We start from the raw sequence: 16,012 nt of genomic DNA on the forward strand, positions 1-16,012 counted from the left end.
CAGCCGCCCCGAATATCCTCATGTTTCGTCTCCCAGCACCTCAATCAGCGTCAAAGGGAGTCAAGAAAGCGAGCAGGTAATGACTCCGAGCTGTTACCAAACCCGTCTAGTCGTTAAAGCTAACCTCGACTTGTGTAGTAGAATCGGCAGGGCAAAGAGGATGCAGCAGGAGGAAGACGAACCGCCTATCAAGCGGGCCAAGCAAGATGCCTGTAAGTTGCGCCCTCGACCTCATATCTCCCTCCTCCTCACCCAAATCACCCCAATCCCTCAACCACTTCCCAATCCCCACCATCAAAAGAAACCATCCAAAACAAAAACTAACCCGAATCCCCAAAAGTCGCCAAACTCATGGCCCCCAAACCAACCTCAACCTCCTCAACCCCCCTCAGACCCTCCTCAAAACCATCATCATCCCACCCCTTCAAAAACCGCATGGCCCTCGGCGCCTACATCGACTCCCCTCAATCCTTTCCCCCGTCCGTCGTAATCTACCACAACGACGACTTTGTCGTCATCCACGATAAATTCCCCAAAGCGACGGTGCACATCCTGCTCTTACCGCGATCGCCCCGCCATCGACTCTTGCATCCATTCGAGGCGCTCGAGGATGTCGAATTCTTGGGCAAGGTGAGAGCCGAGGTGGATAAGCTCAAGGTCCTTGCTGCGGGGGAGCTGCAGAGGAAGTTGGGGAGATATAGTCGGTCCGATGCGAGGAGGGAGGCTATCTTGAATGGCGAGGCAGAAGTTGAAGGCGACGACAATGAGACGGCAGCACAACACCAAGACTCCCAAGGTCACAATCAAGACAAAGGCAAACAAAGCACACCCACGAAAAAAGAACCACCCCTCCCCCAAGGAAGAAACTGGCTCGCCGACATCCGGTGCGGCGTCCACGCCGTCCCGAGCATGGGCCACATGCACGTCCACGTCTTCTCGCGCGACATGCACTCGCCGGCCATGAAGCACCGCAAGCACTACAACTCGTTCAACACGCCCTTTCTGGTGGACATCGCCGACTTCCCGCTCGACGGGGACGACGTGCGGCGCGGGAGGGGTGCTTCAAGGGAGGAGAGCTTCATGAAGAGGGATCTCGTGTGCTGGCGGTGCGGGAGGAATTTTGGGAATCGGTTCAAGGAGCTCAAGGGGCATCTTGAGGACGAGTTTGAGGAGTGGAAGAGGGAGTGAGTGAGTGAGTTGAGCTTTGTACACGGCTGACGGTTTGATGCAGCGGCGTGGAGATGTCACGATATACGATATGAGACGACACGAGGCACGCATGAGACTGGCGCAGTAGGTATGAAAGAAACGGATTGGCGGATGTATAAGAAAGAACATGCTGATATTTCCTGCCTCTGCGCGCAACTGCTTCAAGGTGCGATAGATGATGATGATGATGATGATGACGATAAAAGGCCCTGCAAGCCCTGCAAGCCGCAGCTGAATAAAGATGAAACAAACATTCCCCGTCGTCTTATGCTGCCTCTCCCATATGTTCCTTCCATCCAGCACAGGCAAGGAAGCCAATTCCTTGATAATATATTCGAAAGCTCCCAAAAACGCCTCCAGGCCCTTTCTCAGTCAAGACAGTCGTTTGCTTTGTGTTTTCATGTCTCCTCTCTGACCACGGCCGTCCCAGTCTCGGGAAACAGCTTGTCCTCCTTTGCATCCAATCGTCCACATCTTGCCATTGCCACACATTTCGCCTCCGAGCAAGAACATAAAACCGACTCGCGCTCCAGTCAAAGCCTTCATTCATCGTCATTGTCATAATCAACTTGATCCTCCTGCGGCAGCCCAAAGACAGCATGGAATACCAGAATCAGCCAATAATGTTCTTGAATCGCGAGAACCACGCAGGTGATGTGAATGATGATGAAGGACCGACCTCGTATTCGGGAGACTGCCGCGGCGTGAGGGCCGATTTGGTCCCGGCGCGTGCACCACCAGTCACGTCTACAAGGAAGAAAATATGGCTTTCGCGTGAGTGGCCCGGTTCTCTCTCTTTTTGTGTATGTGTGTATGTGTGTGTATTTGGTGTTTGCCCGCTTGGAGTCTTTCCTTTACAGGAAAAACTCAAGCGGCCTTGTGCTGGCGACGGTTGGACTTACCACCGGTGCCCGGCTGGTTGTCGGCGGCATCGTCTCCGGCCTCAGCCTCGGCGTCGTCGGCGTTGGCCTCGGACTCTGCCGCCGCCCGCCCCTCGTCGTCCTCCTGGGCCTGCGCCTGCGCAACGTCCGACTTGCGCGGCCTGCCCCGTCCGCGCTTCTGGCCGGGGGCCAGCGGCGCGCTGGGCTTCTTTGGTGTCTTGGCCTTGGACTCGCCGGGCTTCTTGAAGCTGCCCTTGGGCCTCCCGCGCGGCCGGCCCGTGGGCACGTACGGCGGCTTCGAGGGGGATTTGGTCGAGCCCTTGGGGCGGCCTCGGCCGCGGCCGGGCGTCTTCTTCACGCCGGCGTCTTCCGTGGGCTGGCGCGTGATGTCTGTCGCCGCGTTTCCGGCCGCCGCCTTGGCGTCGTCCCTGGTGCGCGCCATGGAGCTAATGGAGCAGAAGGGAAGCTTGGAAGTTGTTGTTGTTTGTTGCTTTGTTTTTGTTGTTTTAGTTGTTGTTGTTGTTGTTGGCTTTTGGTGGCGACAAAGGGGGGGAGACCAGAGCGGTGGGGGGAGAAAGGTATTCGCAAGGTGAAGGAAAATAGGGAGGATATTCAGGCGGTGGAACTCGGTTGCCGCGGAGAGAAGGTGAATTGGCTGGTGGTGATGGATTGTAGATGGTTGGTTTGGTATGGAGAGAGACGGAGCAGGAGGAGAGGAAGTGACGGCGGAAGGGGGAGGAAAAAAAAAAAAAAAAAAAAAAACCGGGAACGAAAATGGATGCAAGATACGCGACTTTGCGCGAGTCGAGACAAGGCTAGGAGCAGGTGGGTTAGCAGCGTTGCACGGAGCTGTAGGGACCACCTGCAGTTGGTGCTGCTTCTGTTCTGGGGGAGCTGCTGGCTGACGGCGCGTGACGGCTTGTTGTGAAAACGAAGAGACAGAATTATAGAGGTAGAAGTGAGGCTGTCATGAGGGGAGCATTGTTGATGTAATTCTGACAGCCCCCGAGCTTGATGATTGGGAAGAAGCTGCGTGTCTTATGTAATCCCGTCTGCCCCACAGAGCGCAGCTGCCAAAAGAAACCCCGGAAGAGCTGGAGGCGCCGCGGGACGGAACAACTCCGGCAATGGGAGCTCCAGCAAGGATCGGATCGATAGCCCGTCAACCCCTCAGCCACAAGCTGCCAATCACTGCCCAGCCACAGTTGCACCACCATTGTGGCAAGTGCAGGCAAGTGGCAGCCCCCTTGTCGCTTTTACCCCGGCAACCGCTGCCCGAAAGCCAGTGGCATGTAAACAAAAGCAGGAGCAGCACAGAGACCTGGAGAGTGCCAGCCAGAGAATGTAGCACATTCTTCGCCTCCGCCTCCACGACAGCCTCCATTGCATCTTTGAGACATTGCGCGCAATGGCCCTCGACGACAGACTTATGCCCTCGTCGCCCTCGCCCGCGCCCGAGGCACGAGTCACGATGGCCTCGTCCGCCTCGACTCCCTCCCTGCGCTCGCGCGATGCCACAGCCATGCCCGTGATGACGAGGATGGACCGCGGCGGCAACGTCAAGGTTGTCGTGCGAGTGCGCGCCTTTCTCGAGAGAGGTGCGTCTACCTTGACTTCATCTGACGATGCAGAGGACACAGAGGAGGAGACGACAAAGCAGCTAACGTGTGACTGTAGAGCTCCGACGGGGCGCAAGATGCCTCGTCGACATGGACCCCGTCTCCCACATCACCACCCTCAGAGCCCCCGACGACCAGGACGCCTCCGCCGCCTCGGCGTCCAGCCCATCCAAGGCGCGCAGGGTCGGCGACAAGAGCTTCACCTTTGACAGCTCCTTCTGGAGCCACGACCCCGAAGACAAGGACTACGCCACCCAGGAGGACATCTACAACAGCCTCGGCGAGGAGTTTCTCGACCACAACTTTGAGGGCTACCACACATGCATCTTTGCGTACGGCCAGACGGGCTCCGGCAAGAGCTACACCATGATGGGCACGCCCGAAAACCCCGGCCTGATCCCCCGGACCTGCGAGGATCTCTTTGAGCGCATCGAAGCCGCGCACAACGAGGACTCGAGCGTCGCTTACAACGTCCGGGTTTCGTATTTCGAGGTCTACAACGAGCACGTCCGAGACCTGCTGGTGCCCGTCGTCCCCAACACGCCGCCCAACTACCTCAAGATCCGCGAGTCGCCCACCGAGGGCCCCTACGTCAAGGATCTCACCGAGGTGCCCGTGCGCAACATCCACGAGATCATGCGCTACATGAAGGTCGGAGACGCATCCCGCACCGTGGCGAGCACCAAGATGAACGACACTAGTAGCCGGAGCCACGCCGTCTTCACCATCATGCTCAAGCAGATTCACCACGACATGGAGACGGACGAGACCACGGAGCGCAGCTCCCGCATCCGCCTGGTCGACCTGGCCGGCAGCGAGAGGGCAAAGTCAACCGAGGCCACGGGCGAGCGCCTCCGCGAGGGTAGCAACATCAACAAGTCGCTCGCCACCCTCGGCCGCGTCATTGCCGCCCTGGCCAGCCCCAAGCAGCTGCGCTCGGGCAAGAGAAAGGACGTGGTGCCCTACCGCGACTCCATCCTGACGTGGCTGCTCAAGGACTCGCTCGGAGGCAACAGCAAGACGGCCATGATTGCCTGCATCGCGCCCTCGGACTACGACGAGACGCTGTCGACGCTCCGCTACGCCGACCAGGCCAAGCGCATCCGCACCCGCGCCAAGGTCAACCAGGACCACATCTCGTCGGCAGAGCGCGACGCCCAGATTGCCGCCATGGCGCAGGAGATTCGCATGCTGCAGGTCTCCGTGTCCGACTCCCGCCAGCGCGAAAAGAATGCTCAGGAGGCAGAAGAGCGCCTGGAAGAGTACCAGAACCGGGTCAGCACCATGCAGCGCATGATGGAGGAGCGCAGCATGGTTGCCGAGAGCAAGATCAAGAAGCTGCAGACGGAGAACGAAGCTCTCAAGCTGCACTTGAAGCTGGCCATTGACAGTCTCAAAAACCCGATCCCGCCGGTGCAGCTCAAGGGCAAGGAGTCGGACGACGACGAGGACGACGAGTACGACTACGACTCGGAGAGCACTGCTGCGGACGACGAGCTGCAGCACGAAATGGAGCGCTATCTGCAAGACATGGGCAACCTGCGCAAGCTCATTGGCGGCGACCTCTCGCGTTTCAAGGACACGGACAGCGTGCGGATGCCCCTTGGTTCGACGAACATTTGACGATGCATAACGACGAGGACGATGATACGACACGGCGCGGTTGATGAGCTTGGCCTTGGTTTAGCGAATTTTCTTTTATCCTTGTTAGTTTTGAAGATGGTTCCATCCGCCTTTGCTGTCTTTGGTAATGCTGGAGGGGATAATGTACGAGACTCGCTCATATGCCACACAAGGTTGTATGTGTTTTGTGAGCAAAGGTGTTTTACAAAGAGGTGGTCTTTATTTGCGAGGATCCTGGATTATACTTTTTTTTTTCTTTTTTTTTTTTGAGCCTCGTCATCTGCAGTTACCCCTGAATTGAGTTTCTTGGGTTTCCATCTCTTCTTCTTTTACCATCTGATACTGCAGTCAGAGTCGCATGCAAACGAAAGAAAAGCGGGCATGTGTTGACGGTTTCATAGTTAAGTGCGACTCGAGGGGCATGGGAATCCTAGCTACCTTGGTCTGCTACCCATGCTTCCTCCTCCTCTTCTTTCTTGCGTCCCGAGATTGCTTACCGCGCGATTGACCAGAGGGCCACCTCTTGGTGCCTTTAGGTCCAGCCGTCCGTTTCGACGAACTCTCACTGCCCCGATTCGTCTCGGGATATTGATTCTGCGGCCTCGGTGTTCCCCTCGGTCTTCGTCTGCCAGAGTCAGCAGCAGCAGCAGCAGCAGCAGCAGCAGCAGCAGGGCCGGCAAAAGGAGGACCGGCATCATCAATATCCATGAATTCTACATGACAGTCGCCTTCTCCGGGGTACACGATCGGCGGAGCATCCATCATGACAATATCAAACCCCTTACCCAGATAACACGAAAAGGCCAAGCTCGTCTTTGGGCTAAACGTCGAAAACTGCGTGGTCAGCAACTCATGCGCATCCAGCGCGGCGATGTGCCGAACGACCTCTGGCATGTAATAGATGATGGGCGAGGCCCTGAGGTCCTGTGCTGCAATGCGGTCGTGGAAGGACCTACCTTTTCCGCCGACGGAGAGTGTGTACGCGTCGAGGACGGCGGAGAAGAAGTGTCGCGCTGTGAGTAAGGGCCTAATGCATGCGTGAGCGTCATGGTGTTGTTCTTGTTTCGGAAAGGACGAGAGGAGGAGCGTTGCGGTTGCTCGCTGGACGAGGGAGGGCGATTGAGGGAGGGAGAAGATGTTGTTGGGGCGTCGGCTGTCGAAGGCGTAGAGGCGGGCGAAGGAGCGGATGCTGAGGTCGAAGAGGTGCGTTGTTGTTGTTGTCGTCGTCATCGTCGAAGGGGAGGAGATGGTGGCGGCACCAGGTTTCGGCGGCGGAGGCGAGGAGCTCGATTTCGGGGAGGGAGTTTCCGCGGTTGAGGTAGGCGAGGATGATGTCGAGGGCGTGGAAGAGGGGGTTTTGGGCGTGGGTGTCCATGGCGGTGGGTGTGAGTTTGCGTTGATATTGTGTAGTGTTACATGGTGTTTTGGACAACGGTAATGACTGTGCTGCTGGATTTGCATAGTCAAGATGCATTGAGGTGATGTTATTTATACTATAGTTTAGGGAACTGGTTTCACTGTTCAATGAACAATGCGGATGCTTCAAAGGCCACTATTCAGTATGGGATATTCGATGTTATCTATTTGCTGAATTGTGGTGTTGAACATGACAGGCCGTTACATGTCCATACCTGTCCACGAGGTATTGCTCCAACCGTTGAACAACATCACGACACTATCATTCAGCCCCAGATGAAGCAAACAAGTCCATCAATCAGTAACAATAAATGGGGAAGCAGAGGAAGGATAGAGAAACGAGCTACAAGGAGACGAAACAGGCATCGCGGTTGAACTGAAACGGAACAAAACAAAAAGACAGGTTCCAATGGTGAACGAAGGGGAAAGAGACCCGGGATTCTACATGAAACAAAGGCGCATCGCGAAACCGACACACCTTTCGGGTAGCCGGAATCCGAATCCTCCACCAAGAGCCTCTCAAGGTTCCTTTTCTACCCATCCCATCCCATCCCTTGCTGGCACTCTCGTCCAAAATACACGGTAATTCTTCAGGGTTTATATGTACTGGCAAATATTTGTACTGGTTCCGCGGAGAGAAGATGACTGCAAACGCCCTTGCACAACCACCGCTGCAGGTGAAACAGCAGCACGTCTTGCCCCTCACCAGCCCCAGGGGTAACCTACATCCTCAAGGTCCCCCCCCAATCAGGCAAACGCTTCAGTCCCTGCAACAGTTTCAACAGCCGCCGTGGAGTTGAAATCAGTACTGTTGTCAGGCCAGTCAAACAGTAGAAGGGAAACACAAAGGAAACCAACATCAACTGGAACCGGATACTCAGGCACAGCCACTGCAGGCTTCAGGTCCAGTTAGTCGGGCCTGCTGTTCCAGGCGCTGCAGCCCCTCCAATCACGGCGCCAAAACCCCGCCATTGCAGAAACGGGCCAAGGGTCCAACGGTCATCATCACGAGTGACAACTTACACCCTCAACTCGGTCTTCTCGCTTCTACCCTCCATTACCATCTTCTCCTCCCTTTCCCTCTCTCTCTACCTTATTCCATACCCAATTGATGGTCTAGCCGACAGGTTCCTCCGCTGGCACTCCGTCTACTCGACTTCATCAGCTAACCCTCTTCTTCCTCTTGTCCTTTCTTCCCTCCTTCGCCTCTCCTCCTCCTCCTCGCCCTCAGTTACAGCAATCATCATGGCCACAAGACCGCAGCTCTTCACCCGCGGCCTTTCCGGCCTCTCGCAGAGCTCCAGCGCCGGCGACATCAGCTCGCCCGCCGAGCAGCGCGACGACGCCAAGCGCAACCTCTTCAAGACGATGCGCCCTCTCCCCACGCAGCACTACTGGGACGTCTACTTTGACCGGTCAGTCCCCAACTCTCCATCTCTCCTCTCCTCTGCCTCCCCCCCCCTCAAAACGCCCTCAACTGACATTTCTTCTCAGCCCCAAAGAACAAAAACCCGAAGGCGGCTCCGGCACCGGCCAGGAATACACGGCCCAGCTCGAAAAGATTGGCGCCCCGATCGAGTCCGTCCAGGACTTCTGGCGCTACAACAACAACACCCCCGTCGAGAACATCAAGATGCGCGAGTCCCTCTACCTCTTCAAGTCGGGCTTCCGCCCCGTCTGGGAGGACCGGCGCAACATCAGCGGCGGCAGCTGGACCTTTCGCGTCCCCAAGGCCATCGGCCCGGACTTTTGGACGCGCATCCAGCTGCTGGCCATTGGCGAGAAGCTGCAGAGCGTCATTGACGAGGGTGCGTTCAACCCCCATACTTGTTCTCTAAAAAAACACTGAACCATACAGCTAACATGGAATGCTATTGATAGCCGATCAAATCTGCGGCGTCGGCCTCTCGGTCCGCTTCAACTCCCACCTCATCACCGTCTGGCACCGCGACTCGTCCAAGCAAAACTCCATCGACGCAATCATCAAGTGCATCCTCGAGGAGCTGCCCCCCGAGCTGCAGCCCAAGCAGGACAATTACTTTTACAAGAAGCACAGCGACCACGCCGGCTTCAAGGCGCCGCCCGAGCTGCAGGCCGTGCTCGACTCCCAGAAGCGCAATGCCGCCGCCGCCGCCGCCGCTGCTGCTGCGCCTGATGCGCCGGCGGTAACTGTTGAGCCGCCTGCTGCTCAGTGATTGCTTTTTTTCCTCTCCCTGACAAGTGCGTTCTCCTATTCGTTGAGCGAGCTACGCCAGCTTTTTTGCTCTTTTTACTTGTTTCTCGTTCTTCCATGTTTGCTTGTTGTTTCCAAGACACTGTCAGGACTCCAGCTTGAATTACAGACTCGAATCTTGGATATGGTATTGTTTTTTTGGCGTTTTGATGGGATTCTAGATGCAAGAAAGAGCTGTGCCGGGCATTTCTAGTGTTTGTTTGGCCCATGTCAAGACCACAAGTTCAGAAATGCGTTGTATGCTGCCATTAGAGTCGCGTTCCGTCAGCATCACGGACGGTCAAACATGTCTTATTTTTTTGAATATATATCTCCATGTATTATATACACTCATATATACATCGTACATGACTGCTTGCTTGTTTCGTCAACCGCCTCCTGACTTGCAGCCTTGGTCAAGTATCCCTCTTTCACCGATCCTCAGTATATGTAAAACTCGACCTCGGCTTCTCCCGATATGAACATGTAGCGTTCCTCCAATAGAAAGATATCCATATGCGTACTTTGTACAAGTATCAAGAACGACTTGCAACTCCCAGCGCCTCGCATCAAGTGCCCCAAAAATCCCAAACCCGCTACCAGCAAACAAAAATTAGGTATAAGCTCCCCTTCCTCCCCTCGTTGCACCCCCTATCCTCCCCATCCTCTACGCCTTTCCACGTATTATCATCTTTCAGACTCCCTAAGAGCATCACCGCCAAACCCCCGCACTCCTCATCACCCCATCAAACTCCTCGATCCCCACCCCCCGTGCGACGCCCACGCCCCCATTCGCCTCGAGAATCATATCCTTGAGCAGCTCCTCGTCGACGTCCTCCTTGAGCACCGCCGCCACGCGCCGCAGGTGCGCCAGCGTAATCGGGCCCTCGGCGCCGTTGGTAAACAGCTGGAACGCCTCGGCGAGCTCCCGCCGGTGCGCCTCCGAGTCGCGGTCGTCGTAGCCGTCGCGGTCGCGCGCGTGGAATTTCAGCGCGCAGATGGCGAAGAAGGGCTCAAAGGTCGCGAAGCCGTCCGTTTCGGGATCGAGGATGGAGATGAATTCCTGGAGTTCGGCCGGGGAAGAGGGCGGGATGCCGAGGGCTCTGCGTGTTGCATTATCTCTTGATTAGCTTCATTTTTTTTTTCTCTCTCTCTCTACGACTCCTGCTGCTACCCCTTTTGTTTCTTGCCGTCTCTCCCGTCTCTTGTCTTCTCTTTGAACTCTTGACGGAAAGGTGGCTTCGTACATGAGCGCCGACTTGAGGTCGTTGATGGGCAGCACGCCATTCTTCTCGCCGTCCATGGGCTCCGCAAACAGGCTGAAAGCCTCCTTGATCTCGGCCTCTTCCTGCGCGGAGACGTTGTGCTCCTTTGCGAGCTTGGACTGTCGCGGCTTGGGCGCGGTCGGGGGCCCGCCTGATTTGCGCTTCGGAGGCTGTTATTTTTTTTTGTAGTCGCGTCAGCTGTGTGTCTTTCGTTCTTCCTCCCCTTTTCTTCTTCTTCTTCGTCGTCGTCGTGAACTTTGTCTTTGGGGGATATCGGGGGGGGGGTGGTGGTGTATGTTCGTGTAGTTCGGGACGTACCATGTGAATATCGCAGGTCGCAAGCCTATCGCAATATCAAGACGTAAAAAGAGAGGAGACTATATGAAAAGGGGTTCTTTGAGCAATGTATTGGTTAATCTTTGCTTGAGGCTCTCTCGCGCTCTGTGTAGATGCCGAATGCACGTTGATGTCACTGGCGCGGAAATGCTGGTGATGCGAAACCCGGGTACAAGGCGCGCGAGGCTGAATAGGCGCACGGAAAAGTGTCGTACAGTATCTACTACAGTAAGTGACAGGATTGATACGGTGTATATCCACCTTTTTGTTCTAGCTGCACCATTTAAAGTCGCGAAAATTCTGCCTCGTAGAATTTCGTCTCGTCCTTTTTGCAACTCGAGAAAAGATGATTCTGCTCAGATCGCAACACACGCTTTGGTTGATGAGCTGTGAACCAGCTGCGATAGCTGGACGCTTGCAAGCTCCAGTATGAGACTCTTATTGACAAATGAGAACGCCACAGCTCAGACCCTCGCGGCGTCGGAGCTCAAGACAAAGTCCTCGGGATAGCCTCTCGAGCCTCCCATCACGACAGGACCAGCTGCCCCAGGTTTGTTACGAGATCTACGTGAAGTCATCTCCAGTGAAACCTACACAACAGACTCCCATCTCCCTCCGTGCACATCAAGACACAGCTTCAAAAATTGCTAGAGCTTGCCGCCTCAGATGCCCAACAGCGCGCAAGTGTGGACAGTGAAGCGAGAGCAAACTCCGGGAAAGAATCACGTCAATCTTCTTCTAAACCTGGCGCGGTTCTTTTCTTCCAGTGGCTAGCGAGCGGCATCACGGCTCTTTGTGTCGTGGTGCCAAGTGATCCATGGAGACATAACCTCATGTACCAAATGTTTTGTGTGAGATGACTGTAAGACTGTGCTGTCATGTTTGGGTTTTCTGTTCTCCGTATACATGTAATGGTTGTACAAGGATGCTTCATCAACATCAAATCTTTGCCTCTACGGGCCTGGTGACTGCGTTAGTCACGACCGTTGATCTCGTTCAATCTCTCCCTCACTTGAAGTTGTTCTTCATCTCCCGCAGCTTGGACATGACGGAAACGGGATCCGTCTCGCCCGTCGCCTTTTGAATCTCGGGGTCCTACATGCCGGTTAGCCCAACCCTTTTTGAGGGATTCCTGCAGCCTGGAGTAGCTCTCACCTGAACTCTCATAAACACATTGTGCCTCTTGTCGGGTGGATTCAAGATCAGCACAACCAGCCTTCACCGTTCAGTCCGGGGAGAGTCACGTACCTTCTCATCACCAATAGTAAACTTGCCCGTCGTCACCTCGTTGTTCTCCGCGAATTCCTGGAGCCTCTTGACTGGGTCTGTCTGGGACACGGAGAGGGTGAACTTGACGTTGGACTTGGTGTATTCGTGTCCAGGCTGGTGATACTGTCAGTCTACTCTCATCCATTGAATCGTTGTCAGTTTTGCAGTTTCAGGGCTTACATAGACAACCGTGTCATCCGGCAGCGCTCCCAGTCTGTTATTCAACGCCTCATGCATCTCCGCCCCATTACCCTCAAAGAACTTGCCGCATCCTAAACATGCAATAATTCGGTCAGATACACATACTCCTATGCTCAGCAAAGACGAAGACAGCTCTTCAGTCTCCAGGTCAGTCATACCGCTGATGAACAGAGTGTCGCCGGTAAAGACGGCCCTGCCAGTCGAGTCCTCCATGTAATAGCAAATGCTGTCCTGCGTGTGGCACGGCGTGTGCACAGCCGTGACCGAAATGTCGCCAATCTTGAACGTTTCCCCGTGCTTGGGCGTTTTGGTGACGCCTTCGCAGTCTTTGCCGCCGATGACGGCGAGGTCGGTGCCCAGCTCAGAAAGCTATAACGAGACCAGTTAGGAACGTTTCGTCAGACAGCGGGAGCATCGTAACAATTTCGGGCAGAGTGCATGTACCAGTTTCTTGTTGCCGCCTGCATGGTCCCAGTGGCTGTATCATTCATCCGCATCAGCTGTCCCATCCAGATGCGTGTCGACTCCGGGATAAGTAAAATGCATACTGGTGAGTGTTGACAATGGCCGTCAAGTTAATCTTGCCCGACGAAATAGCATCCTTCAGAACAGGCGCAACCCTGTCGTCCAGTCAGTCATATCATCCCTCTCCAACGCAGAATTGATCTCAGCGGAAAGGAAAAAAGCCATACTCTGGCGGGTTCGCCGGGTCAATAATGACGGCATCCTTGGACTTGTCGTCAACCACAAGATAAGCGTAGTTGTTGGAGCTCCCAACCCCTGCTCAGCATTAGCCCAACCCAGCTCTCTCTCTATGCGTCTCTCTCTCTCTCTCTCTCTTCACCACCATTTGGCTATGCCATTGTCGAGTATCAAGACTCACACATGGGAATCGACTGGATATGCATCTTGCGCTTGTTTGTAAGCTGCGTCGGTTTGGTCAGCAATGAGGGGCACAGCTCTCGATCCTTACACTGAAAGACGGATGATCTCACTCACGGAACCGGCAAATCTCTGCGAGAGAAACTGTCTGCCAGACAGCAATAGTCTGTTCATAGATGTACGAAGCGTGTAGCCTGTGGTCGCCTCAAAGAGACCGTCACAAGGATGAATAAAATAAGTTGTGAGAGGTTGAACAGGCTGATGCTACCGGGTTTACCTCGTTGTAAGCCGTAAATACGGGGAGGAGTTGTTGATCGAAATCATTAATAACCACCACGTGATTGGCTGCACCGCGCTGCTCAGCTCCACGAACCCGAGAGGGTGACGAGACGCTGATGGCATCCATTCCCTACTAGTCTAGTAGTTATAGATCTCATTATGAAATGTTCGTCCTCTCCACGACAACAAGAGTGAAAGGAAAAGAAAAACAGTCTATTGGGTATCATTGGGGTCCAGCGTGTCTAGCACAGCACTGCTTCGCCGTAAAACACCGAATCACGACAAGGCCACGATCCTCACACTATACCGATAGGCTTCGGCTTCCAAGCGCCGCTGTACCGGGACCATCCCGTGGTCAGCTCCGGGCTCCGGTCCGGATCCTGGTCCAGCTCTTGTTCCTGATCCTGTTCCTCCGGCACTTGCCTGTCCTCCGGCTCCGGGCCACTCGCCCCGTTGGCCATAGCCGCCATGTCTTTGGACAGCTTCAAGCACTTGAGATACACTTGGTTCCCTGGCAGCGTCTTCTGCAGCTCTGCAATAGTCGTCTGCAAATGGCCCAGATCCCACTGACGCAGCTGCCCCATGATTCTCCGCCTCGCCGCTTCATCGTCCTCTCGTAGATAGGACAAGACCAGCTCCTTGCACGGATCCTTGGCCTTCTCCGCCTCCCCCAGGTGCTTCCAGTAGTAGTCCCAGATCCAGTCGAGCGCTTTCCTTGCGGCCGACCGCAGCTTGGCCAGCGAAGGCAGCTGCTCATGCGTGGCCTGGTGCCTAAGCTCGACAAAGGTGGCCGGCAAGCCAATATTCTTGGCGATTGAGTACATGCTCTGCTTGCGCAGTTTGTCCTGATGCCCATCCAACAGGCCGGTGACAAAGCTGACGGCATATCAGTTAGCTTCCCTGTTCACCAAGGCGTGAGGATGGCGGACGGAACCACGACACCCTCCCTGCGCTGTCTTGGATAGAGCCTCCAAGGCCGCCATCCATGACGTCTCTTGGCCGCATATCCCGCGCGCAAGATGGCCCCATGCTCGCTGCTTCATCTTGACCACTTGGCTCCCCGTATCCAACATTGGCCCCCTCATCCCATGATTCCAGGCCTCCAACCCCAACCAAGCCACAGCGGAGGACGACAAGTAAAAGAGTGACAACAGGCCCAGACGACTTACCGACTAAACGCGGCTGCATATGCAGCCCTCACAGCATAGGTCGATGCTCCTGCATTGCCCGTGGCCGCGGCCTCATCGCTCAGGACCGCAGCCATGAGCAGGGCCGTCGACTCCACCATGTGCGGACAGTTGCCGCGCTGCATCCACATGGACACTCGCCCCACGGCCTTGTGCTTCTCTCCGTCTGCCTGCTCTCGTGATGCCTGGCGATTTGGACTTGCAGCCGCACCGGCAGCAGTAGTGCCCCGTCGCGCATCCCCCTGATTCAAGCCCTGCCCCTCCTCTTCGCGGCCAAGGTTTCCCTGCTGATGCTGCTTCTCGTCGACACCCGCATCTCTGCCACCCTCGAATGCCCGACTCTGGTCCTGAATTCTCGGCTGCTGCTGCTGTTGTCGCTGGTAGTGGCTGTAAGCCGCACCGCTCTGGATGCGACCCGATGCACCAACCGCCTGCGTCAACGCCCCGGAACCGTAGAACTGCTCCCGCACAAGGAGCAGCTCCTGGCGGTCCCTCCAGGGCGTAAACACATACTGCACCATCAAGGGCGGCAGGGATGTGAATAAAGAGAGGGCTAAAAAAGAATGAGAGGAGAGGGAAATGGTGCGACAATGTTCCCAAGGCAGAGAGAGACGCTGCTTGGTGGAAGCGAAAATCCAAGAACGACGTGAAAGCGGTGGACTGATTCGGTTTAGCGCAGTGGTAGATTCCCGATAAGATAGGAGAACAAGTGCTTGAGAGTGCACTTGGACGAAGACGGAAACCCTGAAATTCTCGACCGACGAAGAGAATCTCAAGCCGCAATATCGATGCAGAGTCCGTTTACTATTGCAATCTTCTCTGTACCAAGTAATCCACGTACTCCGTACAAGGACATGTCACATCAGCAAGGACATGTGGTGCGACGCTGGCCGTGACTCTTCCCCATTCCGCGCCCTACCTACTGCATGCACGGCGAGTTGGGACTATGATTCCCACGCTCACGCTCGCTCATACTATTCTGCTCTTTCCCCCCCATGCTGGCGTGTAGCTTTTCAAGTGATGGCAGACGAGTTTGACAGTATCCCACCAGGCATCGGTCTACCGGTATCGGGAGGGAATAAGAAGAACCAGCTGCTCTCCCGCCCAGCAGTACGACAGACCACTCAGCTACTGATGCGGCATCTGCTTCTACCTTTGCACGAAGGAATCGTTTTCAGCTGGCTCGCCCGGAAACAAAACGCCCCAAACGCAGCGTGCTTACCAGGTACAGTACAGTAATACCCTGACAAGCACCAAGACAATCATCGCCGCCAAGTCGTACGTGGATTCTGCCGTAGTACAAGCCATTTGCTAGGTCAGGGAGGTCAGGCTCTTAGGCTACCCTCCCCCCTCAAAGGGGTCAGTCAATCACATCACTCGACCATCATCCTTTTGCTTCACCCTCTTTTGCTTCGGCAACGACCAATGGCAGCACCAACAGCCCGTCTTGCATATCACATTTGACGCAACCCCCGATATCGAGGACAGACCTGAAAAATAGTAGTCCCTTGATAAGGAGGGGAAACGGGCAAACACAGCGCCAAAGTTAGCGTCTCCGAGACCATATGGAAAAGCCATCAGCAGAAAGCAAGCAACCAGTCACTTTCTGCAAGCACAAGCACAGGCATGTAGA

At 55.4% G+C, this 16,012-nt stretch overlaps 6 protein-coding genes across 6 annotated transcripts; 3 read left to right on the plus strand and 3 right to left on the minus strand.

Annotated features, from left to right (window-relative positions):
* Nucleotides 1–435: 435 nt before the first annotated feature.
* Nucleotides 436–1,188, plus strand: CCMA1212_002515 (Aprataxin-like protein; the record flags this gene model as incomplete). The annotated part of the gene is made up of 1 exon (XM_073699897.1): nucleotides 436–1,188. The coding sequence occupies one exon, from the start codon at nucleotides 436–438 to the stop codon at nucleotides 1,186–1,188; it is 753 nt and encodes a 250-aa protein (XP_073561108.1).
* Nucleotides 1,189–1,822: 634 nt separating this feature from the next.
* CCMA1212_002516 (uncharacterized protein) lies at nucleotides 1,823–2,532 on the minus strand (the record flags this gene model as incomplete). Its single annotated transcript, XM_073699898.1, has 2 exons — nucleotides 1,823–2,004; nucleotides 2,112–2,532. The coding sequence occupies 2 exons, from the start codon at nucleotides 2,530–2,532 to the stop codon at nucleotides 1,823–1,825; spliced, it is 603 nt and encodes a 200-aa protein (XP_073561109.1).
* A 966-nt stretch (nucleotides 2,533–3,498) lies between these two features.
* CCMA1212_002517 (Kinesin-like protein) lies at nucleotides 3,499–5,332 on the plus strand (the record flags this gene model as incomplete). Its single annotated transcript, XM_073699899.1, has 2 exons — nucleotides 3,499–3,688; nucleotides 3,768–5,332. The coding sequence occupies 2 exons, from the start codon at nucleotides 3,499–3,501 to the stop codon at nucleotides 5,330–5,332; spliced, it is 1,755 nt and encodes a 584-aa protein (XP_073561110.1).
* Nucleotides 5,333–5,779: 447 nt separating this feature from the next.
* Nucleotides 5,780–6,562, minus strand: CCMA1212_002518 (uncharacterized protein; the record flags this gene model as incomplete). Its single annotated transcript, XM_073699900.1, has 1 exon — nucleotides 5,780–6,562. One exon carries the CDS (start codon nucleotides 6,560–6,562, stop codon nucleotides 5,780–5,782), a length of 783 nt encoding a protein of 260 aa, XP_073561101.1.
* Nucleotides 6,563–7,993: 1,431 nt separating this feature from the next.
* CCMA1212_002519 (Eukaryotic translation initiation factor 4E type 3) lies at nucleotides 7,994–8,943 on the plus strand (the record flags this gene model as incomplete). The annotated part of the gene is made up of 3 exons (XM_073699901.1): nucleotides 7,994–8,163; nucleotides 8,243–8,556; nucleotides 8,630–8,943. The coding sequence occupies 3 exons, from the start codon at nucleotides 7,994–7,996 to the stop codon at nucleotides 8,941–8,943; spliced, it is 798 nt and encodes a 265-aa protein (XP_073561102.1).
* A 729-nt stretch (nucleotides 8,944–9,672) lies between these two features.
* CCMA1212_002520 (uncharacterized protein) lies at nucleotides 9,673–14,932 on the minus strand (the record flags this gene model as incomplete). Its single annotated transcript, XM_073699902.1, has 10 exons — nucleotides 14,362–14,932; nucleotides 13,500–14,068; nucleotides 12,724–12,811; nucleotides 12,594–12,651; nucleotides 12,011–12,400; nucleotides 11,810–11,944; nucleotides 11,574–11,656; nucleotides 11,543–11,552; nucleotides 10,208–10,395; nucleotides 9,673–10,063 (listed from the first exon to the last, which is right to left on the minus strand). Exons 1-10 carry the CDS (start codon nucleotides 14,898–14,900, stop codon nucleotides 9,673–9,675), a joined length of 2,451 nt encoding a protein of 816 aa, XP_073561525.1. The 5' UTR covers nucleotides 14,901–14,932.
* Nucleotides 14,933–16,012: the final 1,080 nt, after the last annotated feature.

This window comes from Trichoderma ghanense (genome assembly GCF_004382785.1).
Source record: "Trichoderma ghanense strain CCMA-1212 chromosome Unknown scaffold_2, whole genome shotgun sequence".
In the NCBI taxonomy this organism is placed as follows: Eukaryota; Fungi; Ascomycota; class Sordariomycetes; order Hypocreales; family Hypocreaceae; genus Trichoderma; species Trichoderma ghanense.